Source organism: Erpetoichthys calabaricus, chromosome 3 (assembly GCF_900747795.2).
Source record: "Erpetoichthys calabaricus chromosome 3, fErpCal1.3, whole genome shotgun sequence".
In the NCBI taxonomy this organism is placed as follows: domain Eukaryota; kingdom Metazoa; phylum Chordata; class Cladistia; order Polypteriformes; family Polypteridae; genus Erpetoichthys; species Erpetoichthys calabaricus.
The window spans coordinates 94,190,914-94,218,505 of NC_041396.2; the positions used below are offsets into that span (position 1 = coordinate 94,190,914).

General features: G+C 39.6%; 1 protein-coding gene across 1 annotated transcript in view; it reads right to left on the minus strand.

The window, feature by feature from the left end:
* Window positions 1-724: 724 nt before the first annotated feature.
* The window catches only part of si:ch211-112f3.4 (EF-hand and coiled-coil domain-containing protein 1), a 41,768-nt gene continuing 14,900 nt past the window's right edge, over window positions 725-27,592 (minus strand). The window contains exons 3-8 of the mRNA XM_051924602.1: window positions 16,669-16,799; window positions 13,710-13,854; window positions 11,328-11,490; window positions 3,696-3,854; window positions 3,406-3,475; window positions 725-1,546 (exon numbers count right to left, since the gene is read on the minus strand). Of these exons, the coding sequence (XP_051780562.1) occupies window positions 1,407-1,546; window positions 3,406-3,475; window positions 3,696-3,854; window positions 11,328-11,490; window positions 13,710-13,854; window positions 16,669-16,799 (808 nt within the window). The 3' untranslated portion in view covers window positions 725-1,406. The remainder of the gene's footprint in view (window positions 1,547-3,405; window positions 3,476-3,695; window positions 3,855-11,327; window positions 11,491-13,709; window positions 13,855-16,668; window positions 16,800-27,592) is intronic.

The following is a 27,592-nucleotide window of genomic DNA, read 5'->3' on the forward strand; positions in this document are numbered from 1 at the left end:
GTGTGGCGGAAGTGCTGTCCTCCGAGGGCTCAGGAACTATTCAGGCAGCCCTTTGGTTGGGCCACGGACCCCCACAGGATTGAGCTTCCTAGCTCCATATTCGTGGCCCTTGATGGAAATCAGGGGGGCTGCCCTCTTGCATCCAGGGAAGATATTGCCCCTTTACCGGTCCTTCACTGATCCAGGTGTCCTGGTGGGGCAAGGTCCCTGGTCGTCTGCCACACCATCTAATAACAGGCAACATGGCACTGGTCTGTGTACACTAGCAATGGGTTGCTACAACACAAGACTTGATTGATACCATTGTTTCAACAACTCAATCATCAGTTTATCCAACTTGATATCCATTTTTCCAGTGTGGGTGTCTCACAGAGCATACAGAGTATGCTCACTATTTGAGCCCAGGTCTATCTTAACAGCATGTCACTGGCGTGGACAGATCTTAATCCAGTAATTCCTTTCATGTGCAGACTCTGATTGGTCTGTGTTTGGTATCATGTCTTTCACTTTTAGCACCATTATGAGTAACATGTTCAACACAAATACTTATTCATGCTATTTTGAACCAGAGCACTTTAATCATCTTGCTCAGTGTCCCATGTAAGGTTTGTTCCTGCCTCGTACTTGATGCTACCATCAACTTTCCTTCACCCCTTGATTTAGAACATGAAGTTAAAAAGATGGATGACTGCAGTTATTTGAAAATAAACATAAAATAAACAGATTTTATTCAGCCAAAGTGTTTATTACTGAAGTATATTTTGACCTCCATGTAAAGTCTCCAAAATGGCAAAATAGAAAGCAAATAAATAGTCTCTTGATGGCCCCTTAACTGAACAGTAGAGGGCAATACATACTTAGAAAATACAAACATTAAATATCTGCTAAAGGACATATAGTATAATTATCATCTAAAAAATAAACCTTGTATATAGAACTCTTTAGATTATTATATCTTTGCCAGCATTTCCCATACATAGTACAGAAATAAATTGTGCAGAACTCGCTTTTCCAGGACATCTACAGCAAGGCCCAAAGTAAAAAGCAACACAATTAAAGTCATTCCTGACATACATAAAAAGCAAGCTCATAAACACAAATGAGTTTTCCTTCAGTCATTTGTTACAGTTTTCTTAATACCCAATCTAAATTAACACAGATACCATGAAATGGATATTCAGAACAAACAAATTTTAATAAAAAAACCTGAAGTGATTATCTTCTCCACTTTCTGCAGCACCTTTTCACACTTTACTCAGTCCAAGTAAACATTGCTGTGTGTAATGGCTTTTGCTGGTTTGTTACAGTATATTGAAAATGTTTTACGCTTCAGATGCGGACGTGTACTTTGCTGGACCTCCATGAATACGGGATGTCTGGTTGCTGATGACGCACATGGCCTTCCTTCAGCAAGAGATTATCAGGGAGTTGACTGTGCTGCGTGCTTGTCCTTTGCTGTTTTGTCCATTTGTTGACTCTACTAGCAGCTCACAGCACCTAAGCTGCTGGCACAGTGTGTCCAGAAGCCCTGGGAAGTGTGAAGAACCTAAAGGATATGCAGGTGTGAGTAGGACATTAGTGAAGGTAAATACTATAAATCCAGAAAGCTTAAGCAAAGAACCATAGACACATGGAAAAAAAAATACCAAAGTGTGTGGAGGAGAGATAGGACTTTAGAGACCATTCAGATCTTGACTTGATGTTATTTTGGACAATCTAGGGAATAGGAGGCTAGACAAGCTTGTTAGCTTAATAGCCTGCTCGCATCACGATTGTTGTAATGTTCTAAATTAGGCCTCACCTCTCTCTTACACTCATTTAGTCAACTGTCTGTCCCTAATTTCATTTTTAAACGCCTTTTATAATCCTTCTCTGTCACTTCTTAAATCCTTGTTATCATATAAAATGTTCGAACCTTTCATGATCTTGCCTTGTTAAATTTGGAGCCTCATCCTCTTGTGATAGCGTGTCTGACCTCTAAGTATCTCAGGCTGTCAGACTCTCTTCAGTTCTAAATAAGCATCAGCTTGTTACAATCTCATCTTTTCACTCATTAAGTTGTACATCTGTCAGATGCAAAAATTCAACCTTTCTAGGTCTAAGTTGGTTATTTCTGAAGCAACAGCCTCTCACGGTTTGAAATGACACATCAAGACCTACAGGCTCTTGTAGTTAGATCCATCATCTTAGCTATCACAATAAGATTTTTAGGGGTATCACTCAGTTACATTTGCAGCTTTAGGACCCTTTTGTTTCATTGCAATCAGATTTGGAGTCCCAAACCAGCTTTTGGTGGTCTCACATGTCATATATGAAATTTTAGCCTCTTTAGCATTTATACCTTCATTATTTTGTAGTCTCCTCTTGCATCCAGCGCCACTTTAGGACTGAACATGTCACATGTAGAGCTTCGGCCAATCATGATCTAGTCTTAATCTCTTGAGATCAGAGTCTTACAGTTAGACCTGAAGCTAGAAGAGGTCATTGTCTTACATAGAGGTCCCCTACATTCACATCTGCAACCACAGCTTCACTCTCTTTAAGTCTAGAGCTTCCTGTGGTTCCAAATCTGGCACATCTTCAGCAGGTCCTTCTTACGAATCACATTTAAAACTTCAGCTTTTTGGGGTGTGGACATGGACTTGTCTTGCTACCCTTTTACATCTAAAAAAACACCTGGGCCTTCATCCTTTCTTGGTCTTAACCACATCTACAGCTTTAGCAGGTCTTTGTTTTACACTCTGATATGTGGAGGTCTCTCTGTAACTCATCTAAAGCTTCAGAAATTTTACGTGTCAAATTCTGTAGTGAAGAAGAATGGAGAGAGCCCACTGCGACAAGAAGATGTCCTCACTGTCAGAGTCCTATTGGTCACTTGAGAGAGGGGAATACTCCTTTACTTCTATAACCTAATGGTCTTGATTTAGAGTCCTTCAGCTGCAAGGAGAATTTAATGAAAGGGGCGTCTGAGTCACCATGAGCAAATTTCTGAGTATAGACATCTTCTCACTTCTAAAGCTTTAGCCTCTCAGTGTCTCAACCTACCAGACTTGGACCTTTATACTCTCGATGTCTAAGTCTGTCACATCTGGATCTCTAGAATCCCAAAGCTTTGACCTTTCCCAATTTGTATTTAATCCTCCCATTTTTTTTGTACAGATCTTAACAGCCTTTTCATATTAACCATCAAGCTCATCTCCTGCCAAAACATATCACAAAATGTTTTGCAGTATTTAACCAAGCTTCAACACAAATAACATGGTAAGATTGCTCTGGAGATGTTGTCTAGTTTTTCTTACTGCATATGCAGTGAAGTAGAATTCTTCTAACTCTCTAAAGGCCACCTGATCACATGGATAAGGAGCCCATAGCAGAAAGGGAAGGAAAAGTGAGAGCCATACTTACCAGTTTCACACTGGCTACATATATCAAGTATGTCCATCAGAATCTTCCCTAAAGCTCTTCTGGAAATGTTCTAAAGGAAAGAGATGAAAATGTTCTGTTAATTAGGGCCTGGATTTCACTCCTGATTGGAGGGCATGATGTCATGAGCTGTCACTAGCGATTTCAAAAGTCCATTAGTGGATACAGTTTCCAAGTAACAGAAGAACTGTCCTGGCCTGCACCAATGTAACGAAATCACTCTTCACTATCCCCCCTCTCTACTGTAAGGACTGCTTAGTTACTCAAATTACTTGAGCTCGAAGCTGTAGAAGAAGTGCCAAGGCGTCAGCAAGTTTCTCTTCAAGTAGGGAGAGACGCACGCGTTCCGTCTCCACCATCTGCAGCTCCATACGCAGCATCTCAGCCTCTTCCTCCTTCAGTTGGAGGTTCTTTCCAGCAGAGCAAAGCAGCTGCAAAGAAAAGGAAGACTGAATGAGAAAAGATCACATTCTGACCTGAGGCTCACTGCAGTCAACATCCTCAGATTTTCATTTTGCATTCTGACTTTGACAGTTGGTTGGTTAGCTCTTCTGTGTAGGATCCATCATCAGGTTGGGTACCCGAAGAAAGATACACGCAGAGGATTATTTCAGAACTTGATTTTTTTTGTGCATTTGGATGGGGTTCAACGCTTTAAAAAAGTTACGATATGTTGTTGTTTTTTGATTGTTTTGGTTGAAATGTTGTATCTTCTCTCTGATGCATTTTCGGTTGATGCTGAAAGTTGTGTGTGGCTTCTAATAGCACTATGAGACAGCACGGAAAAGGAAGGCACTTGGTTCTGTTCTCTAATAGGAAAGACCCTCACATGTTTGGCAAGTCACTCCCAGCATTAATACAGAAGCATATTACTTAATGTTGTGAAGGCAAAATCTGAAATATAATTCAATCCATTTCAAGTTATATTAAACAAGTATGCAAACTTGTGCATTATTATGGTTTGAGAAGTAAAACCTATTCCAAAAAATGATTAAGAAAGCCCTAAAACTGACAAGCATTTAATGAAGTATTTAAACAAAGAAAGATTTCGTCCTTATTTAATTCTAGTTTGTGCTGCAACTAGTTTGTATAGTTAATTTATGATTTTCTTTCAGCTATGAATTTCTGTTTATAATTTGCTATTTTGAGATATTTTTGATATGAGATTGCATTTTATTTTTTCTTTAGTTTACTATTCTGTCTTTTTTTTTTTTTGCACCCTTTTTAAAATTGAACTATAGATCTATTTTTTTCTTGTTTGATAACTTTGTACAATTGTTGGGAATTCTTTTTCATTTCTTTTGATTTATTTGAATTTTCATTAACTTTGGTTGGTTGCTCCAACATTGGTCCCTGTAAACAATAGCCTATGGGGTTGTCTTATTTTTATTAGCTTCTTTATGTATTTTTTCTCTATTGTACTATAGTTTCCTACACACACACACACACACACATATATATATTTGCAACTGGAGATCCACAAAGGGAGAAAAATGAATCATGTATCATAAAGTAGTTTTTATTCCTGAAGTTTTAGATGTGTTTGGTAAGAAGGACCTGCTGAAGATGTGCCAGATTTGGAACCACAGGAAGCTCTAGACTTAAAGAGACTGAAGCTGTGGTTGTAGATGTGAAAGTAGGGGACCTCTATGTAAGACAACTAACTGTAAGACTCTGATCTCAAGAGATTAAGACTAGATCATGATTGGCCGAAGCTCTACATGTGACATGTTCAGTCTTAAAGTTATAGGAATAGGGATAAAGTTATTATAGACACATTGTCATGCATGTGCATCTGAGGATCACTTTTCTAGGCTCACCTGAGGTATGTGATACCCCACCACAACGCTGAGAAGACACCCAATGAGGACAATTGAGACAGAGAAGTTCTGCTTCTTCTGTCATAAACAGTATAAAAAGCAGATGTCTCCAAAAGGTGGCTTTGCTTTTTGGACCAGGGCAACAACCAATGTAGAGCTCCCCAAAACATAACCCTACCTTTAAAGAGTCCTCTTTAGTTCTTTTGTTTTGAACCTAGTTTTGTTCTGTACATTAAACTGGGTGGCCCAGCTGACGCTCCAAGTTTTTTTCAGGACTGTTGTCAAATTTTTCTCAAGACTCAACATATACACAAATATATATACTCTCTCTCTATATATATATATATATATTTATATATATATATATTTGCAGTTGGAGATCCACAAAGGGAGAAAAAACGAATCACGTATCATAAAATACTTTTATTCCTGAGCTTTCTTCACCACCCCCCCCCCCCCCCCCCCCCCCCCCCCATACTGAATGTGTTGCTATATATTGCCTTTGACTCTTGTAAGTCTAAGCATTATCCTCTGATGAAGACCCCTGATAGGGGTTGAAAGCTCAGGAATAAAACTATTTTATGATACGTGATTCGTTTTTTCTCCCTTTGTGGATCTCCAACTGCAAATATGCAAACCGTATCACAGACCTTCTCTTCCATATATATATATATATATATATATATATATATATATATATATATATATATTAGTGATAGACAGCCGGGAACCCTGCTCTGCCGGGACGCCTGGAGGAAGGAGGGACCGGGAGAGCAGCCCTTCTCTTCCCTGGGCACCGGGATGGTCCTTGATCCCTGGGGGAAAGTGCTTCTGGTACACCAGGAAGTGCTAACAGACCAGGAATAGTGTACGCCCAGAGTGCTTCCGGGTGCAAGAGCAGCACTTCCGCCACACTGGGGAGTGCTACCGGAAGTTCATCAGGCACCTGGAGCACATCTGGGTCATTATAAAAGGGGCCGCCTTACTCCATTCGTGGAGCCGGAGTTGGGAGGAAGAAGACGGAGCCTGCGAGAGAGGAATGAAGGCAGCAGAAGAGAGAAAGGACTGAGGAATAGTGTGTGCATGGGTGGAAGCAAATTGTAAATATTATTGTAAATAAACCTGTGTGTTTTGGACATTGGTGTTGTGTCTGTCTGTGGCCGGGCTATCTGTTACAATATACTGTATATATGTGTATATGTGTGTGTATATACTGTATATGTATATGTGTGTATATGTATGTATGTATGTATGTATACAGTTATATGAAAAAGTTTTGGAACCCCTCTTAATTCTTTGGATTTTTGTTTATCATTGGCTGAGCTTTCAAAGTAGCAACTTCCTTTTAATATATGACATGCCTTATGGAAACAGTGGTATTTCAGCAGTGACATTAAGTTTATTGGATTAACAGAAAATATGCAATATGCATCATAACAAAATTAGACAGGTGCATAAATTTGGGCACCCCAACAGAGATATTACATCAATACTTAGTTGAGCCTCCTTTTACAAATATAACAGCCTCTAGACGCCTCCTATAGCCTTTGATGAGTGTCTGGATTCTGGATGGAGGTATTTTTGATCATTCTTCCATACAAAATCTCTCCAGTTCAGTTAAATTTGATGGCTGCCGAGCATGGACAGCCTGCTTCAAATCATCCCATAGATTTTCAATGATATTCAAGTCAGGGGACTGTGACGGCCATTCCAGAACATTGTACTTCTCCCTCTGCATGAATGCCTTTGTAGGTTTCGAACTGTGTTTTGGGTCATTGTCTTGTTGGAATATCCAACCCCTGCATAACTTCAACTTTGTGACTGATGCTTGAACATTATCCTGAAGAATTGTTGATATTGGGTTGAATTAATCCGACCCTCGACTTTAACAAGGACCCCAGTCCCTGAACTAGCCACACAGCCCCACAGCATGATGGAACCTCCACCAGATTTGACAGTAGGTAGCAGGTGTTTTTCTTGGAATGCGGTGTTCTTCTTCCACCATGCAAAGCACTTTTTGTTTTGACCAAATAACTCAATTTTTGTGTCATCAGTCCAAAGCACTTTGTTCCAAAATGAATCTTTGCATACAACAAGCGACACTGTTTGTGGCGTGCGTGCAGAAAGGGCTTCTTTCTCATCACCCTGCCATACACATGTTCTTTGTGCAAATTGCGCTGAATTGTAGAACGATGTACAGATACACCATCTGCAGCAAGATGTTCCTGCAGGTCTTTGGAGGTGATCTGTGGGTTGTCTGTAACCATTCTCATAATCCTGCGCATATGCCGCTCCTGTATTTTTCTTGGCCTGCCAGACCTGCTGGGTTTAACAGCAACTGTGCCTGTGGCCTTCCATTTCCTGATTCCATTCCTTACAGTTGAAACTGACAGTTTAAACCTCTGAGATAGCTTTTTGTAGCCTTCCCCTAAACCATGACACTGAACAATCTTTGTTTTCAGATCTTTTGAGAGTGGCTTTGAGGATCCCATGCTGTCACTCTTCAGAGGAGAGTCAAAGGGAAGCACAACTTGCAACTGACCACCTTAAATACCTTTTCTCATGATTGGACACACCTATCTATGAAGTTCAAGGCTTAACAAAATAATCCAACCAATTTGGTGTTGCAAGTAATCAGCAGTTACATGCATTCAAATCAGCAAAATTACAAGGGGACCCAAATTTTTGCACAGCCAGTTTTTCACATTTGATTTAATTTCATACAACTAAATACTGCTTCACTAAAATCTTTGTTCAGAAAACACCCCAATACTCAAATGTTCCTAGAAAATGAAAGACATACCACTGTTATCTTTTTTGTTGAAAGTAAATTATTATTCAGGCTGAGAGGGGTTCCCAAACTTTTCATATGACTGTGTGCATATATGTGACATATATATATATATATATATATATATATATATATATATATATATATATATATATATATATAATATATGAGTTTTTATTTTTTCCTAATATTTTTAATGTAATGTTTTGAAAAATCATGTTTTGATTTTTATGTCATTAATTGTCTTAACACTTATTTACATTATGTTTGATTGGCTTTAATTTTTAAGAATATATTTTGAGTAATTTTCCCTGCTTATTTTTTTTTTATCCCATGATTTATACGCAGTGCTGTATTATTTTTTTTGTATATAAATTCTGACTATTACTTCACATAATCTTGTGGTTTCTTTAGACCACAATATTTTTCATTTGTGTATTTCAGACCATATCACCTTAATGTCGTTCATTTTAGGTCTTGTGACTAGGTCTTATTCCCTTTATTTCCATATTTCATTCCAAATGTTGTTTTGTGCGTATGCGCCGAACAGCAGTTTGGAGTACCCACCCTTTTTGGAGTCCCTGGAGGAGGTGCTCGAGAGCATACCTTCTGGGGACTCCCTCGTACTGCTGGGAGACTTCAATGCTTATCCCGAGGGAGGTGAGGGACATTGAGTCCGAATGGGCCATGTTCCGTGTCTCTATTGTTGAGGCAGCTGACCAGAGCTGTGGCCGTAAGGTGGTCGGTGCCTGTTGTGGCGGCAATCCCCGAACCCGTTGGTGGACACCGGCGGTGAGAAATGCCATCAAGATGAAGAAGGAGTCCCACAGGACCCTTTTGCCATGTGGGACTCTGGAGGCAGCTGATAGGTACCAGCAGGCTAAGCGGAATGCGGCTTCGGTGGTTGCTGAGGCAAAAACTCAGGAGTGGGAGGAGTTTGGGGAGACCATGGAGAACGACTTTTGGATGGCTTTGAGGAGATTCTGGTCCACCATCCGGCGTCTCAGGAGGGGGAAGCAGCGCAGTGTCAACACTGTATATGGTGGGGATGGTGCGCTGCTGACCTTGACTCGGGACGTTGTGGGTCGGTGGGGGGAGTACTTCGAAGACCTCCTCAATTCCACTAATATGCCTTCCAATGAGGAAGCAGAGCCTGGGGACTCGGAGGTGGGCTCCTCCATCTCTGGGACTGAGATCACCGAGGTGGTTAAAAAACTCCTTGGTGGCAGGCCCTGGGGGTGGATGAGATACGCCCAGAGTTCCTCAAGGTTCTGGATGTTGTAGGACTATCTTGGTTGACACGCCTCTGCAACATCGCATGGACATCAGGGTCAGTGCCTCTGGATTGGTAGACCGGGGTGGTGGTCCCCCTCTTTAAGAAGGGGGACCGGACAGTGTGTTCCAAGTACAGAGGGATCACAGTCCTCAGCCTGCCTGGAAAAGTCTATTCGGTGGTCCTGGAGAGGAGGGTCCGTCAGATAGTCGAACCTCGGATTCAGGAGGAAAAGTGTGGTTTTCGTCCTGGTCGCGGAACAGTGGACCAGCTCTACACCCTTAGCAGGGTCCTGGAGGGTGCATGGGAGTTTGCCCAACCAGTCTACATGTGTTTTGTGGACTTGGAAAAGGCATTTGACCGTGTCCTTCGGGGAATCCTGTGGGGGGTGCTCCAGGAGTATGGGGTACTGGATCCCCTGATAAGGGCTGTTCGGTCCATGTACAACCGGTGTCAGAGCTTGGTCCGCATTGCCGGCAGTAAGTCAAACCCGTTTCCAGTGAAAGTTGGACTCCACCAAGGCTGCCCTTTGTCACTGATTCTGTTCATAACTTTTATGGACAGAATTTCTAGGCACAGCCAGGGCGTTAAGGGGTCCGGTTTGGTGGACTCAGGATTGGGTCACTGCTTTTTGCAGATGATGTTGTTCTGTTTGCCTCATCAGGCCGTGATCTTCAGCTCTCTCTGGATCAGTTCGCAGCCGAGTGTGAAGTGGCTGGAATGGGAATCAGCACCTCCAAATCCGAGACCATGGTCCTCAGCTGAAAAAGGGTGAAGTGCCCCCTCAGGGTTGGTAGCGAGATCCTGCCCCAAGTGGAGGATTTCAAGTATCTCGGGGTCTTGTTCATGAGTGAGGGAAGAATGGAGCAGGAGATTGACAGGCGGATCGGTGCGGCGTCCGCAGTGATGCGAGCTCTGCATCGGTCTGTCGTGGTGAAAAAGGAGCTGAGCCATAAGGCAAAGTTCTCAATTTACCAGTCGATCTATGTTCCTACCCTTACCTATGGTCATGAGCTATGGGTAGTGACCGAAAGAACAAGATCGCGAATACAAGTGGCTGAAATGAGTTTCCTCCACAGGGTGTCTGGGCTTTCCCTTAAAGATATGGGAAAAGCTCAGTCATCCAGGAGGAGCTCAGAGTAGAGCCACTGCTCCTCCGCATCGAGAGGAGTCACATGAGGTGGTTCAATGCCTCCTGGACAACTCTCTGGTGAGGTGTTCCAGGTACATCCAACCAGGAGGAGGCCCTGGGGAAGACCCAGGACATGCTGGATGGACTATTTCTCCCGGCTGGCGTGGGAATGCCTCGGATTCCCCCGGAAGAGCTAGAAGAAGTGGCCGGGGAGAGGGAAGTCTGGGCATCTCTGCTCAAGCTGCTGCCCCCGCGACCCGATCTCAAATAAGCCAAAGAGGATGGATGAATGGATGGTCCATTTCTTTATTTCTAATTATAAGACCTGCTATTTTAATATTTCATTGCCTTTTGTTTCTATATTTCTTTCTGTTTTCTGAATTTGTGAACATCACCGTTAGGCCTCACTACCTTTTCTTTCTTTCTGTAATGCTTTTCTTTTTTTTTTCTGACCAGTAACCCATATAACCCTTCATATTATAGACTTGTGACTATCAGGCCTTTCTGCTTCAGATGTGGATTCTGTTTCTTATCCCTTTGGTTACTGGGGCTATGTTTAAACCACTGCTTTTTATACAACTTAAAAGCACTTTTTACAGCATATTAGACAGATTTGGTCAGATTTGCAGTGAAGAATCCTATTTTTTGAATATAAAATGAGATTCTCATTCACATAAAGGTCTCAATTTTAAAAGGAAAATTTGAGTTGTGATTTTAGTTTTGTAAATGTAGCTGATGTCTGTGATTGTTACACCTCATTTCCAATTTGCTTGTAGATTATCATCATTCCTATATGATTCCCCATTTACAACCAGCAGATGGCACTGCTTCCCCCCACACACACACTCCCTTTCCCTCATGTCCCACTCTCTCTTCACAGACACTTACTCTTTCCAATTCGCTCTCGGCTGCCTTCTTCTGGCCCTCTACAGAGTTGCGTTCTCTTCTGCTCTGTGCCCTTGATTCAGCCAATGTGGCTGCACACTCTGGCTTGTCATTTTGAAGACCAGTATGAGCCATGAACATGTGACGCACTGCACCATTCTGACACCTACAAAAACAAAGAAAATAGGCTTAGAAAGTCACAGAATAGTGCTGACAGATGGCAGGCTGCCTTAGCTATGCTGTGTTTGAAGTTCAGGCCCTTGAGGATGAAAAGCTCCAGTCACTCATTTGTACATGAAAGTCTGGAAAACCAAGAGCGCTGCTCACCTTGTGAGAAGTTTAGACAAGATGTCACCTTCTTAAAAGAAATTAGGAACTGTATCTTTTCTTCCACGGCCTTCCCTGGTCAGATAAAGAGCATTGTATTATCAATGTCTCTGTTTAAACTCATGTAAACTATGGTTTTACACATCAAGGCGCAATTAACAATTAAGTAGTCCCCACCCAAGTTCTAAAATTAGATAAATATGATTTTGTCATTAATAATAAAGAAGCAATCATGCTGAAGCAATAGATGAAAAAGTAAAGACTAGGTAGCTTGTACGAACATCTCTGGCAGCCACCATTTTCTTCACAACTTGATTGGTCGCTTACTGTAGATTGCATCGACGAATGTTTGTCCTACTCCTCTTTACAACGTTGTTTCAGTTTATTGATGTCTAAGGGCCTTCATCACAGCTTTGCACAGCTCTCCTAAGGTCCTGGCATAGCATCTCAGTACAGTTAAGTCCTGGATTTTCACTTGGTCATTCCCAAATCTTCACTCTTTTCTTTTTCAGTCATTCAATTTAGGTTTACTGGTGTGTACTTTGAATCATTACCCTGTTGTATGATTAATTTCAGCCAAGAATTAACTGCTGGATAGATTGACTCACATGTTTGTCTAGAATACCCAGGTATAAAGAATCATGCTGAAATCAATGAATGCAAGGTTTCCAGGAATTATGGAACCAAAAAAAACACAGATCCTCAACATTTTGTCAGTAAGCTTGATGGCTGAAATAAGATACTTGTGGCGACATGCTGGGTTTGGTTTTAGTCAAACATGGTATTATGCATAATAATCAAAAGCTCCCCTCTGGTCTTGTCTGTCCAGAGGTCTTCTAGTTTATTCAGATATAACATTTTTAATTCAATACCAAATTGCCAAGTTAATTTTGGAGAGCAGCTGCTTTCTCCTGACTACCTTGCCATAAAGGTCAAAATTCTTCATTATTTTCATAATAAAGTTATGAGCTTTAGCATTTATTAAGTTGACAGGGATATAGCTGTTTGTTTCTTTGCAATTTATCAGAGGATCATACAGTATGAATTTTATCTATCTATCTATCTATCTATCTATCTATCTATCTATCTATCTATCTATCTATCTATCTATCTATCTATCTATCTATCTATCTATCTATCTATCTATCTATCTATCTAAGAAAAGCAAAATGTATCCCTGTGTGTCTGGGAGTATTTTGGGTGTGTCTGCCTTACGCAATTAAGATATTCTGTACTTAAGCATGGGAAAGGTGCTATATAAATAAAATGTTTTATTATTGTTGTTATTATTATTATTAGTAGTAGTAGTAGTATCACCTATCATTTTCAGCATAGTTACTAAGGGATCAATGAGGTAATGACAATTAATACTTTTTTATTCTCTATAAGAAGAACTTTTAGATATAAATGTGTGTCAAAGATTTTTAACCCGTTTAACTATTTTGGGACATTTTAATGACATTAAGATGTGTTAAAAGATTATACCATTTATCTGTATACTGATTGGTACAAACTGATGTGTTTCTTGACTGTGTTATGCAAATGAACGTAACTTACTTAAGATCATTGATTTGTTATAATCTTCAGTTTTGTCTTGGTAAGCTGGCTGGCTAACATGGCAGGCTCTCTTAAGCTTGTTGTAATAAAGGACATCCAGCAGATGGAGACATTGGTAGCAGTGATCTCGACTTTTCCTTCTTTAAAATAGTAATTTCTCTGACACTATCACATAGTGCCTTTATATTTATTCACCCATTTTACTCTATTCTGTCTATCTTTCAGTATATCTACATATTTACCTATCTTCATTTCCATCTGTTGTATTTTACCTTAAAAATGTAGCTCTCTTTCTATGTATTGTAGTGCCTTTCATATCTACCTATATATCAATTTAATATAATTCCTTTCATGCTCATTACCTCACAGTTTGCACCTTATATTTATTCATTTTTGTTTATCTATTGTATTTATTTAGTTCATTTAACTAGTGAATGTGCTGTGGATTTGCACAGGTCACAATTCCTGCAAAGCTGAATAAAACAGAATTTCATGTCTTACCCTTTTCCTGAGCAGCTGAGTTGGCTGAGGAGTTTCTTCACTTCAGTGAGACAGCACTGGCCTTCCTCTGCATTGCATTGCTGTTCCTCTTCTTCTTCATCAGAGGCAGCTCGTCCTTCTACTGCTCTTTGCAGCCGTTCTTCTCCTGTGAATAAGACACTGAGTCAAAGCACTATCACACAGAGGGTTTCTGTCATTTTTAGCATTCTTCCCTAACTCCCCATATTACAACTCATTCATAAAAGGAACTGAAATAAAGACATTAATTCCAAATGAGAATCCATTCATTTTCCTGAAAAGATTCTTTGAGAACAGTATATGATGACAGCAATGGATACAAAGCAGGAACTCATCCATCACAAAACACAGTCATGTTTTCAACTTCAATAACCTTAAAAAAGAAAACTCAGCCATCATTTTTTCTAATTACTACTATTACAACTCCAGTTATACTAATTCTGATTCATTTACTAAACCTACTTTAGCCAACATAAGGTAAAGGAATGTCCGTTAGCCTGGTTACTCCAAACAAATCTGACAACACAACAGAAACAGATTTTATCTGGATTGCCAGTCTATCACAGGGCCTATCTATCTATCTATCTATCTATCTATCTATCTATCTATCTATCTATCTATCTATCTATCTATCTATCTATCTATCTATCTATCTATCTATCTATCTATCTATCTATCTATCTATCTATCTATCTATCTATCTATCTATCTATCTATCTATCTATCTATCTATCTATCTATCTATCTATCTATCTATCTATCTATCTATCTATCTATCTATCACTTTCCCAGTTTACACACAGCAGTGTTCTAGCAGGCCTGCTGTGAACTGTTAGCACTGACAACTGTGTTCAAATTCTTTGCTGTCCTGTTCCATCCAGATTAAGAATAAATCAAGTAACCTCTTAATGTAGCATCCTTAAAGAACATATTATAAAGTGACTTATAAATGCTACACAGTTACAGAAAAAGAATTGGTAAGTAATTTACAGTCTATATTGTCCTTTTCACACCAAATATTGGATGAAATTGCTTTACAATGCTTATCAAAAAGAAAATCTTAACTTTTATAGTACCAAAAATTTGCATTACACAAGTATTACTATATTAAACAAAGAAAAAGTAGAACTATCTCCCTAATCCTCAAAAAGCTCTACAGAAACATCACTATTACACATAAAAAACAAGAAATCTTTATATAGGAAATATTTTTAAGTAGCACCTCTACGTGGAGTTAAATCCATTGTTCTATAACGCAAAGCATCACTCTTAAACAAATGTAATCATTAAGACATCTTTCCACCTTTTATACCAAGATCTGCCTTTCATCCATCTCTTCATCTTTTTGTTATCCCGCTTATTCTATTAGCAGCCATACCTGAACTGGGTGCTTATCACTACACTTTGGCACACTCACTCACACCAGGGCTTTTAAAGTTGTGAATTAACCTAGAACCTATTTTTTGGAAAGAAACTAGTGTATCCAAACAGACACAGGAAGAACATGTAAACTCTGCACTGGCAAGGGTCTGAGCTGAAATTCAAGTCCAGGACTCTGGAGCTGCAATTCAGAAGTGCTGACCACTGCATCACTGGGCTTTCTACTGCTGCACTAAAATACTTTATCAAATAATCTAAAAGCAGAATAAATTCTATACAAAACTGAATGTTTTAGCAATCACTATTGTACACTAAGCATCACAATTATGCATGAAAAATGTAGACAATTTTTATTTAATGTAATATTTTTCATACCAAGCATCCATCCATCCATTACCCAACCCGCTATATCCTACCTACAGGGTTACAGGGGTCTGCTGGAGCCAATCCCAGCCAACACAGGGCACAAGGCAGGAAACAAACTCCGGGCAGGGAACCAGCCCACTGCAGGGCACACACTCGCACACACACACAGCAAGCACAATTTAGGACCGCCAATGCACCTAACCTGCATGTCTTTGGACTGTGGGAGGAAACCGGAGTACCCAGAGGAAACCCACGCAGACACGGGGAGAACATGCAAACTCAAAGTAGGGAGGACCTGGGAAGTGAACCTGGGTCTCCTAACTGCGAGGCAGCAGCGCTACCCACCGTGCCACCCACATACCAAGCAGTATAAACAAATTGCATTATGCAAATAATGAACCAACGTCTACAGTGGTCAGTAATAAAGCAAGCGTTCGTGTAAAAGCTTTAGCTTTTCAAATATATTCAGATTTTTCAGATTTTTCAAATATATTCAGATTTTCTGAACTGAACTGCAGCCCCAATTCCAAAAAAGTTGGGACGCTGTGTAAAATGTAAATAAAAACAGAATGCAATGAATTGTAAATTCTTTTGTGGATTATAAATAGGATTTGATAATAAATGAATGAATTGGCTTTTTATATTAAACACTTTTAAAAAGTGTTTTATAAAAACATTGATATTACTAACATAATCAAGCAAAATTTGTTTGTTATTATGCCTTTCATAATATACATGACTAAATCCTTGCTACTGCCCAAAGACGTAATTAAGCAATCTCTTTTATAGAACATGTAATATTGAGTGCTGGCACAAAAGCATTTCTATTAAACACAGAATTAACAGAGCACAACGTGTCATAAAAAATGTCACAATTGCTAAAAAAGAATACAATAAATCTATACTTTCTTTTCATAGAGAGTGCTACCACAAATTACATCAAAACAGCATTAACATTGCTCAAAAAAATAATTTAGCCACCTTGAATTCTCATGGTGTATCACCTTAATACAAAATATGCTGCACAAAAAGCCCTATTATAATACAAAAATACAATTATTTTTGAAGACTTCCTTTCATTATGAACCTTATAGTTAAGTACCACATACATTATAGTACAGTAACATTATAGCCATAAAAAGAACTCAGAAATTCAAATAAAAGTGTGTGCTTTAAAGGCAGCAACAGGAATCACCTCTTCCAGAAGATTCATCTCGGCCAGCAGGTGACCTGCGTTGTGGAGTTGGTGGATACCAGTGGTCAAAAGATGAGACTTGAGGCCTCTGCTGTGTAATATGATTCTCCTCTCGGCAGTGGCAGTGACTTCTGAAAATGTGGAAAAATAGTAACAATGAAATATAAAAGAACTCTGGAGTTTATTTAAAAAGAATGGGTGCTGGTTAGGTATAAAGTAATTTTACATGATTTGATATATATACAGAATATCTGAGTATGTATTTGTATTTACATATTGCTGATATTTATTGTGGCGGCACGGTGGCGCAGTGGGTAGCGCTGCTGCCTCGCAGTTGGGAGACCTGGGGACCTGGGTTCACTTCCCGGGTCCTCCCTGCGTGGAGTTTGCATGTTCTCCCCGTGTCTGCGTGGGTTTCCTCCCATAGTCCAAAGACATGCAGGTTAGGTGGATTGGCAATTCTAAATTGGCCCTAGTGTTTGTGTGTGTCCTGCGGTGGGTTGGCACTCTGTCTGGGATTGGTTCCTGCCTTGTGCCCTGGGATTGGCTCCAGCAGACCCCCGTGACCCTGTGTTTGGATTCAGCGGGTTGGAAAATGGATGGATGATATTTATTGTTAAGTTCCATTTAGTAGTAATTTGCAAACCTGAAATTGCATTTACTTTGTAACTTGTTACAGCTTAGCCCATGGCTCCTCAACTCTTATTGCCTCTTTGTTCACAGGACATATTTAACTATATATTGTCACATACACGCATTTGGGTTCATTTAAAGATTATTACACTCCAAACCAGAGGGTGGCACTGTTGCCTAAAGCATTTTCTCTTCTTCCCAAGCAGAATGGATGATTGACGGTCCTTCCACCTCTGACATCATCCAGGTTTCCGCCCTCGCCCTGAGCCCACCCCTCAACACAATCTTGAGACAGTCTGAAGAAGACTACCATCTGAACAAGGTGTCATTGCTTTTATCCATCCATCCATTTTCCAACCCGCTGAATCCGAACACAGGGTCACGGGGGTCTGCTGGAGCCAATCCCAGCCAACACAGGGCACAATTTTATTTTTTTTATTATTTATTTTTTTTCTCTCACGATTCATTTTTCATATCTTTCAATATACGAGGTTCACCTATGTGTCCCAACCCTTTTTGACGTGTTCTTTCTTTACTTCCTAACATGTATACAGAGAGAGAACACAAGGGAGGATGGAGAGAATGGTGAGGTACAGAACATCCAAGCTGGGATGTCTCTTACCTTTCCAGGATACCATGACATCAGAGCTGCCTTGGGCTGAGGTCTATGGGTGCAGTAGCTCTCCATACCACTAGTGGGTAGTAGCTGCATTCTACTGAAAAGTAAAGGGCCCCACAGAAACTCTTAGAAGATATTATATTTGCAGGAACAGGGGTAACCTAAAAGTGCTATCTGGTGGGCTGGAGTGGCACTTGATCTGAAAAGGGTGCAACTCCACAGCTGGAGTGTTTTGCTGGAAGTACTCCCAGGAGCCTCTACTACCTCAGTCAAATGAGCTTGGGGTCAGCAGAGAAGCAGAACCAGGGGCTAAAGGAAGCAGTGAGAGGCATAGACGTTATTGTTTTGTTTCTCCTATCTTTTTTATACTGTGTTATACCCTCTCACGTCTGTTTTATTTTGTTAGTAAATTATCTTTCTATTACTTATCTGGACTGTGGTGGTGTCTTTCTAGGTACAGGGTGTCTACTTCAAAGCACCCTATCTGGCCACTATATATATCTATATACATACATACAGTTAGGTCCATAAATATTTGGACAGAGACAACTTTTTTCTAATTTTGGTTCTGTACATTACCACAATGAATTTTAAATGAAACAACTCAGATGCAGTTGAAGTGAAGACTTTCAGCTTTAATTCAGTGGGGTGAACAAAACGATTGCATAAAAATGTGAGGCAACTAAAGCATTTTTTTAAAACAATCCCTTCATTTCAGGGGCTCAAAAGTAATTGGACAATTGACTCAAAGGCAATTTCATGGGCAGGTGTGTGCAAGTCCGTCGTTATGTCATTATCAATTAAGCAGATAAAAGGCCTGGAGTTGATTTGAGGTGTGGTGCTTGCATGTGGAAGATTTTGCTGTGAACAGACAACATGCAGTCAAAGGAGCTCTCCATGTAGGTGAAAGAAGCCATCCTTAAGCTGCGAAAACAGAAAAAACCCATCTGAGAAATTGCTACAATATTACGAGTGGCAAAATCTACAGTTTGGTACATCCTGAGAAAGAAAGCAAGCACTGGTGAACTCAGCAACGCAAAAAGACCTGGACGTCCACGGAAGACAACAGTGGTGGATGATCGCAGAATCATTTCCATGGTGAAGAGAAACCCCTTCACAACAGCCAACCAAGTGAACAACACTCTCCAGGGGGTAGGCATATCGATATCCAAGTCTACCATAAAGAGAAGACTGCATGAAAGTAAATACTGAGGGTGCACTGCAAGGTGCAAGCCACTCATAAGCATCAAGAACAGAAAGGCTAGATTGGACTTTGCTAAAGAACATCTAAAAAAGCCAGCACACTTCTGGAAAAACACTTTTTGGACAGATGAAACCAAGATCAACCTCTACCAGAATGATGGCAAGAAAAAAGTATGGAGAAGGCGTGGAACAGATCATTATCCAAAGCATACCACATCATCTGTAAAACATGGTGGAGGCAGTGTGATGGCTTGGGCGTGCATGGCTGCCAGTGGCACTGGGACACTAGTGTTTATTGATGATGTGACACAGGACAGAAGCAGCTGAATGAATTCTGAGGTGTTCAGAGACATACTGTCTGCTCAAATCCAGCTAAATGCAGTCAAATTGAGTGGGCGGCGTTTCATGATACAGATGGACAATGACCCAAAACATACAGCCAAAGCAACCCAGGAGTTTGTAAAAGCAAAGAAGTGGGAAATTCTTGAATGGCCAAGTCAGTCACCTGATCTTAACCCAATTGAGCATGCATTTCACTTGTAGAAGACTAAACTTCAGACAGAAAGGCCCACAAACAAACAGCAACTGAAAGCCGCTGCAGTAAAGGCCTGGCAGAGCATTAAAAAGGAGGAAACCCAGCATCTGGTGATGTCCATGAGTTCAAGACTTCAGGCTGTCATTGCCAGCAAAGGGTTTTCAACCAAGTATTAGAAATGAACATTTTATTTCCAGTTATTTAATTTGTTCAATTACTTTTGAGCCCCTGAAATGAGGAATTTTGCTCAAAAAAATGCTTTAGTTGCCTCACATTTTTATGCAATCGTTTTGTTCACCCCACTGAATTTAAGCTGAAAGTCTGCACTTCAACTGCATCTGAGTTGTTTCATTTAAAATTCATTGTGGTAATGTACAGAACCAAAATTAGAAAAAAGTTGTCTCTGTCCAAATATTTATGGACCTAACTGTATAAGAGGCACACTGGGTAGTGCTATTGCCTCATAGATGCAGACCCAGATAGAAATCGTGCACTTGGTCATTGTCTGTGTACAGTTTGTATGTTCTCCCCATTTTGGAGTGGATGTTTCCTCCAAGTACTCCAGTTTACCTTCCACGTTACTAAAGATGTTCAGGTCATCTAATGATTCCAGATTGGCCCTGTGTGATTGTGGGTATATGACTGAGTGGACACTGGCGGTAGACTGACACCCCGTCCACAGATGTTTCCTGCCTTGTGTCTACCCCTGCCTGGAGAGATTGTTACTCCCCCTGTCACCCTAAATTTGATAGATGAGTTTGAGAAAGATACCAAGTATCATATCATCATATGATATCAAATAGGAACTTTCAAGAAGCTTGACTTGTCCTCAAATGTTTAAAAGTACAGTATTTTCAATTACTAGGGCTCACATTAGCAGTTTGTTATGCTCTCTCACATCTCCATAAAAACCTGGCTATCCCAAGCCAAGCTAGTTGCATCCCCGAAATCTGTGAATAAATGAAGGTCCTGTGGGAAAATAAATAAAACCTACAACAGGAGAGCAGCTGACATTGTTAAACATTTGATTGAGTATGAAGAATGTTCTGTGGTCCTGGCTCAGGGATTAAGTACATATCTGTGAAAAGCCACTAAATCAGCTTAGCAAATCTGTTAATTCAGCTGCTTGCCTTCAAAAGAACTAGAGCTGCAGTGGGGGGCACACTTTTCACACTCAAGGAAGTTGAGGGGTGTTAGAGACCCCTACCTGTGTGTGCTGACAAGCAAGAGGCCAATTTGTCAATATCTGTGCTCTGTGTGGATAGACCACAGGGGTACAGGGAATTAGCCAGGATTGGCAGGAAGGATACACAGCTTACCTGAACCCAACTGGGCAACCCCACTGCTGCCAGGCCTCCAGACCCTCCAACTGGTGTGGTAACTGTTGGGTGCTGCCGACTTATTAAATACCATATTTAAACAATAAATATTGTGCTCAGTTTGGCTGCAAAGTCAGGGATTCAATGATAACAATCCAACCATTTTCCATTTTCTATACACACCCCTTTAAAGTCATGGTTGTATTTAACCAGAATAGGTCACCACAGCAAATATATATATAAAATAAAACTAACAGTGCTAATAATAATATTTTGATATGGTGAAACAAAGCAATAGTCACTCAGAGCTCATGAGTCCCAGATTCTGTTTTCACCCTGCTCACTATCACTGTGCAATTTGAGCTTTTTTGCTTTTGTTTTCTCCGGGAGTCTTATGTCTTAGTGAATCTTAAAGACAAGCATTTCATTTAAACTGGTAACTCTAAATCGGCCCAGAATGACTTTGAATAATGTGTACAGAAATGTGCCCCAGTGTGCTCTGCAACGAAGTACGACACCATTCAGGGTTGTCTCAGGCCTTATCGCCACTGTGGGCATGAGCTGTAATAGAAAAAGTGAGCTCAAAAAATGGACAGATTATGGTAACAGTCGTACTGTGTCTGACAATGTCGTATCTAATGAAAACCACCTTGGAACAGCTGACTAGTGCTGAACTAGTGCTGAACTTCCACAATGTACATAGGATACACGCAGAATGATCTCTCCAGCTCTATAAATAATAAAGAACTCTTTTTGAAACTGAAATTCTATCTATCTATCTATCTATCTATCTATCTATCTATCTATCTATCTATCTATCTATCTATCTATCTATCTATCTATCTATCTATCTATCTATCTATCTATCTATCTATCTATCTATCTATCTATCTATCTATCTATCTATCTATCTATCTATCTATCTATCTAAAAGCCAGGAGGCATTCATTTCTCTGAGAGATAGAGGTCAGCACTGACAAAGTACAAAGTCCATACAAACAGGAAACAGACCAGAATTCAAATTAAAACCCTTCAAGCCTTGAGGCTGTAGCACTTAACACTGCAATACCATGCAGACACAAGTAAATATATTTATCCCTCCATTTTCAAACCTGCTTAGGCTACTGTATTTCAGGGTTGCAGAAGTCTAAGGCCTATCCTGGCATCATGAAACAAAAAGCAGGAACACAGACAGGGCAAGGCAGGACCAGCTGTATTAGTAGTTCATAAACCATCCATACACTCCAATCTGTTTTACTAGCTCACTTATCAAGGGCAGGTTTGCTGGGTAACTCTAGTGTGTGTATATGTGTGTATGTTCACCCTGTGATGGACTGGAACCATATCTGAATGGTGCCCCTTGCCTCCTGATGATTGCTGGAATATATTGCTATACATATTTACATACATATTCCAGTGATAACCCTGAATTGGTTTGTGACTTTGAGTCTGCCAGATCTCCTCCTGTGTAGGACACGGTACTCATTGACAGATTCTTTTTTTTTGGCATTCTCTCTAAATGAAAGGCCCACACTTTTACTGCTAATAATGCCCTGTCTCATTTAATTTGTTAATTGCCATTTTCTTGCCATTGCCACTGGAATTTACAACTTTCTACAGTGTAATATTGTCCAAGTCTTACTCTAGAGGGTCTGTTCCAACTCTACTTTAAGACAGATGGCTTCTAAGTAAGCAACAGAGGTCAGGACATCTTTGCAAACTGTTTACTTCAACTTGCAAGGCTTAATTTTAACTTTAATTGCTGCAGAACATCTCTTGGTTATAACTAAGTTGTTCCGTGAACAAGGCCTGTTTGTAATATTGTGAAATTTCCTGGGGTTTTTTTTCAGTTTTTGATAACCCAAACTTTAAATTTGAACCTCTGGCAGTTTACTGCTTACCTTTTCACTATTTTAAGTCATTTATTGCATTTCAGCTGATTAAATTTTAAGGAAAATTGGAAAAACTGAGGTGTTCTAAAACTTTTGATCGGTAGTAAAAAGGAACGCAAAAAAAGGAGAAACTATCTGGTGTTGGTCCAAAAAGTGTCAAAAATCTAATGAAAGAAAAAAGTCATTGCAACCTAAAATTCCTTTTCCCATTTAAATCACTAACCAGCCATGAAAATTTGTTAAGGAAATATCCATAAAAAGCTGGCATTCATTCATATTCATACAAAATGGCTGTTGTTGGGAACTCTTGTGGGACTTAATGATTCTTTTGATAAAATCTCAAACAAAATGGCAATGTGATTACATCACCATCATAATGATGAAACAAAGAACAAGAAAAAACTACGAATCATATACAAAATGAATAAAAGATTACAGAGAAAACTCAAAAAGGTGTGTTCATAACAAAATGATGACAGATTGGGTTTCAAAAATTTAAATAATAAAATTGTATGAAAATTTATATAAAACACTAAAGTCTGTTCTTCTGTCATGTGATTACTTGCTACCTACTGGAGCTAGAACATTGGTCTTGGTCTTAATCGAAAGCTTACAACCCGATGCGCTCTTTGAACTCAAAAAAATCGATGTATTGGCAACCTCAGCAAAGTGACCTGTGCTGGTGTGTTTCTTACAACAAAGTGATCGAGAAAGTGGTATGGCAAAAAGAAAAAGAAGAGCAGTGACATCTGCTGAGCTTCAAGCAAATCACAGTAGGCAATTACGTAACGGAGACGGAGAAACAATAAGCAGAGAGAGGCACACAGACAAGCAGGACGTACAGTAATATCTCACTTAACGAAGAAACGTTTTTGTTATGAGAAACTTTGTTTTTAGAGGTAAAATGGACAGAATAACGATGTGTTCTTACACAATGAAAATAACAACTGTATACAATGCCGAAAAACGAAAATTTACCGTGAATGAAGCAAACTAGTGTTTATTGTTTGGATTTTTGTTTGTTTTTTTCATTTAATAACTGCGTTTAATTTTCAAATAATTTTGCAGGAAATTACGCTACCACTTGGACACCAGCACTTAAGGCTTTAACCGTTAATTTAGTACTGTGAATTCTATTATTTTTAAAAAAATTTTAACCAAATACAAGATCGCACAGACTCTTCTGTAATTTCTTCAGTTTCTTGTGATTTCAAATGATTAAATAAACGTAATGCTTTTTGTTGAATTATCGCTTGAGACAGAGGCAAGCGTAGTTGCAACATATCATTAATCTAATGACTTATCACTTTCTACATTTTTTTCTGCTATGGCATTGTGTGTGTGAGTTAATTTTGCTGCTTTGACATCAGCACAGTTTTGTACAGACTTTTTAACTTTGTCCGATTGATTTTTAAAGTTGATGGTGCCAGCCCCATAGATGCTGCTACATTGTCTGTTTTGTCTCTGGCCTCTACATGCTTAACAATGTTTAACTTCATTTCGAGCAAAACTGCTTTTCTCTTTTGTGATTCTGACATACTAAACAAATTAAATTAATAATTAATTATTACTTAATATAACATTGAAGCTAACCTTATCATTTTTTTGTGCTCTGCAAAATATTGCCAAACTGTCGGGAAACAGTTTGCTGTGTGTAATATTCACATACAGTACATTGTGACGTTGCAAATTATCTGAAGGATGCTGCACAAGTTTAGCAATAGTTGGAAGTTAGCTTCATTGTTATAAATTTATAGGGAGAGGACTCATTAACCAAAGTATTACTGTAATCCCGAATAGCACCTGATATGTTCTGGAAATTCCCCACAAGCCCATCTATTGATAATCCCCTAGGCCACGGTACATATATGTTCAGAATTCATTATCAAGTGTAAGCATTGTGTTTGTTAAACATCAAACGTGAGAAAAAACTCAATAATATGAAGAAAGTAAAAGAAGATCAGCAACATCTTCTGAGCATCAAGCATATCACAGAAGGTGCCTAATATAAAGCAACTGAGCAGCAGACAGACTTGAAGTTGAGTGGCATGCAAGACAAAATCCAGGATACAAAATACAAGAATGAGAACAACAGACAAATACATGTTGACAAATGAGCACAACTTATGAAAGTTACATCACCAACGTGATCACTATGAAGCTGTATTTTTTCGTGGTAAATACAAAAGAATCTGTTGCCAAAATGGAAAACTGTATGAATCACCTTTATATTAGGACCACAGGTCCGTATGTTTTACTAGTAAATTATATTTAGGTATTACGTTATGTAAACTCTTAAGGAAAATCCATAAATATATTGTTTTCACATTTATTCTTTCTCTCATATACTTTTAGCCGCTTGGAAAGATAAGATTAATTTCCTTAAAGTGCTATACATACAACTTCATTTGGCTAGAAAAACTTACTTCACAAATACTCAAGGGGGACCAGTTATACCCATTCACTCCAACTTCAAAATTAACATTACAAACGTGTTAATTGATTGCTCTTTGAGACAAACTGACTGCATGTGGTAGCATTGATGTTACAAACAACATGAGAAGAAACTTGAGAGTGACCCAAAGGGCTGTCAATCTGTAGGAAGTGTTTTCTTTCCCGGTGGTTAAAGAGTATGAGCTCCTTTATAGTGCAGGTGCTAACATCGCATATATATCTGAACCAAAAAAAATAGGCATGCTTTGGATTTCCGCAAGTATTTCTTTAATTAAAAGACACAGGCCCTGGCAGGAGGTGTTTATCTTGCAGATTAGATCTTTGGAGAGATGGTCATTCCCATGAGCCTCTGAAGCCAAGTTAAACTACGACTAAAGTTAAAGTGTTACTTGACATTTAGGCCACAGCATGACTTGTTAAAATGGATTACTTCTGTATAGCAATCATATTTTCAATTGTCTATAATCCAATGTTACTCTTCACTCCATGTTACCATTTTTTTAAATGCTGACTTTCAGACAGGATGTCATATCTGGTCACCTATTAATTCATTTTCTAATATCATAATATGCCATTTGGGTTGGCAAAGGATCCAGGGCCTTTCAGAGGATGAGCTCCTCTAGGATATGCCATTGTTCCATTGACAACTCACAAATAAACATAGCTACACACGCACTCTCCCACAGGACCAAATTAAAATTACCTCTCAAGATAACTGGAGCCTCTTGAGGAAGAGACATTAGGAAAAAAAATGTATTAATATCTATATGCATAGAGATTTGTATGTGTATAATCATATACATTGTCATACATGTAAACCTCTGGCTCACGATCAGGCGATAATAATAGGGAAGGGGAAGATGTGACACAGCCGGTAACTGCTGTTGCCTTTTGTCCCCTAGAGTAACAGCAGTGCTAATGTTTGCAATGCACCATCTGTTGGATAGCAGCCACATAACAACTGGATAGACACACCCCGACATACAAATACACGTCCTTTTATTAAAGAATAAGTTCAATATTTTTCAAATCGAAATTATTTCTTCATAAATATGGTATATATGCATTTGCCGTGTGAAACTGTGTTCTAAATTTAAGCATTTTCTATACATTTAAATAAATATCTTGCCCACGCTGGTGCTTCACAATAAATGATATGGGTCATGTAGGAAAAACTTAAAAACTTACCAAATACGTCCATTTTTCAAGTCAAGATAGCTGTTGAGTGCGCATGTTTGCGACAACAAAAGGTATCTGGAGAGAATCATCGTATCGCATATTCCTGGAATGTGTTTTTTTTTCATGGTAAGGAGACATTTTCTATTTGCTTGTGCAAATTGTCATGTAAAAATGGAAGTAAATGAAAACAAAATAAATCACGTGGAACAAAAAGTTTACTGTGATTTGGTCTGTCGGAGGAGCAGGCTTGCCAGATGTGCGGTTTTCACATGAAATTGGGCTTTTTGTGAAAGCATTGTGCATTGTGTGCTGTTGATTCAGTAGTGTTCATTTTTTGTACTATTTTCAAAGGGTATGTGCAGCTGCCTAAATGGAAGAACTCGAAGGGGGACCAAACCCAACCTATTCCCCAAACAAAACCGGCAAAACTCCAAGTGAAACTCGATATCACCAGCGGCAAAATCTCCAAATGGGACCCAATCTGGACATCGACAGCAACAAAACTCCCCCTGGTCTTCGACAGAGTTGTTCATTGAACTGGTCCACAGTGCCATTAGGTGGGTTTTCAGCTGTAATTGGGCTGGGAATATTTCCTGGCATCCCTGCAGGGGAATGAAAGTTTCTTGCGCAGGATGACTAAGTGCTGAGCTATCACAAATGGCTGGTCTTCTTTTAAAATGTCTGAATCTCATAATATTGGTGTTATTTTGTTCAAAAATGATATGCATAAACTATATTAGGGTGGCACGGTGGCACAGTAGTAACGCTGTTGTCTCACAGTAAGGAGACCTGGGTTCGCTTCCCAGGTCCTCCCTGCGTGAAGTTTGCATGTTCTCCTCGTGTCTGCGTGGGTTTCCTCCGGGTGCTCCGGTTTCCTCCCACAGTCCAAAGACATGCAGGTGAGGTGCATTGGCGATCCTAAATTGTCCCGAGGGTGTGTGGGCGTGTGTGTGCATTGCGGTTGGCTGGCGTCTTGCCCGGGATTTGTTCCTGCCTTGCACCCTGTGTTGGCTGGGACTGGCTCCAGCAGACCCCCGTGACCCTGTAGTTAGGATATAGTGGGTTGGATAATGGATGGATTGATAAACTA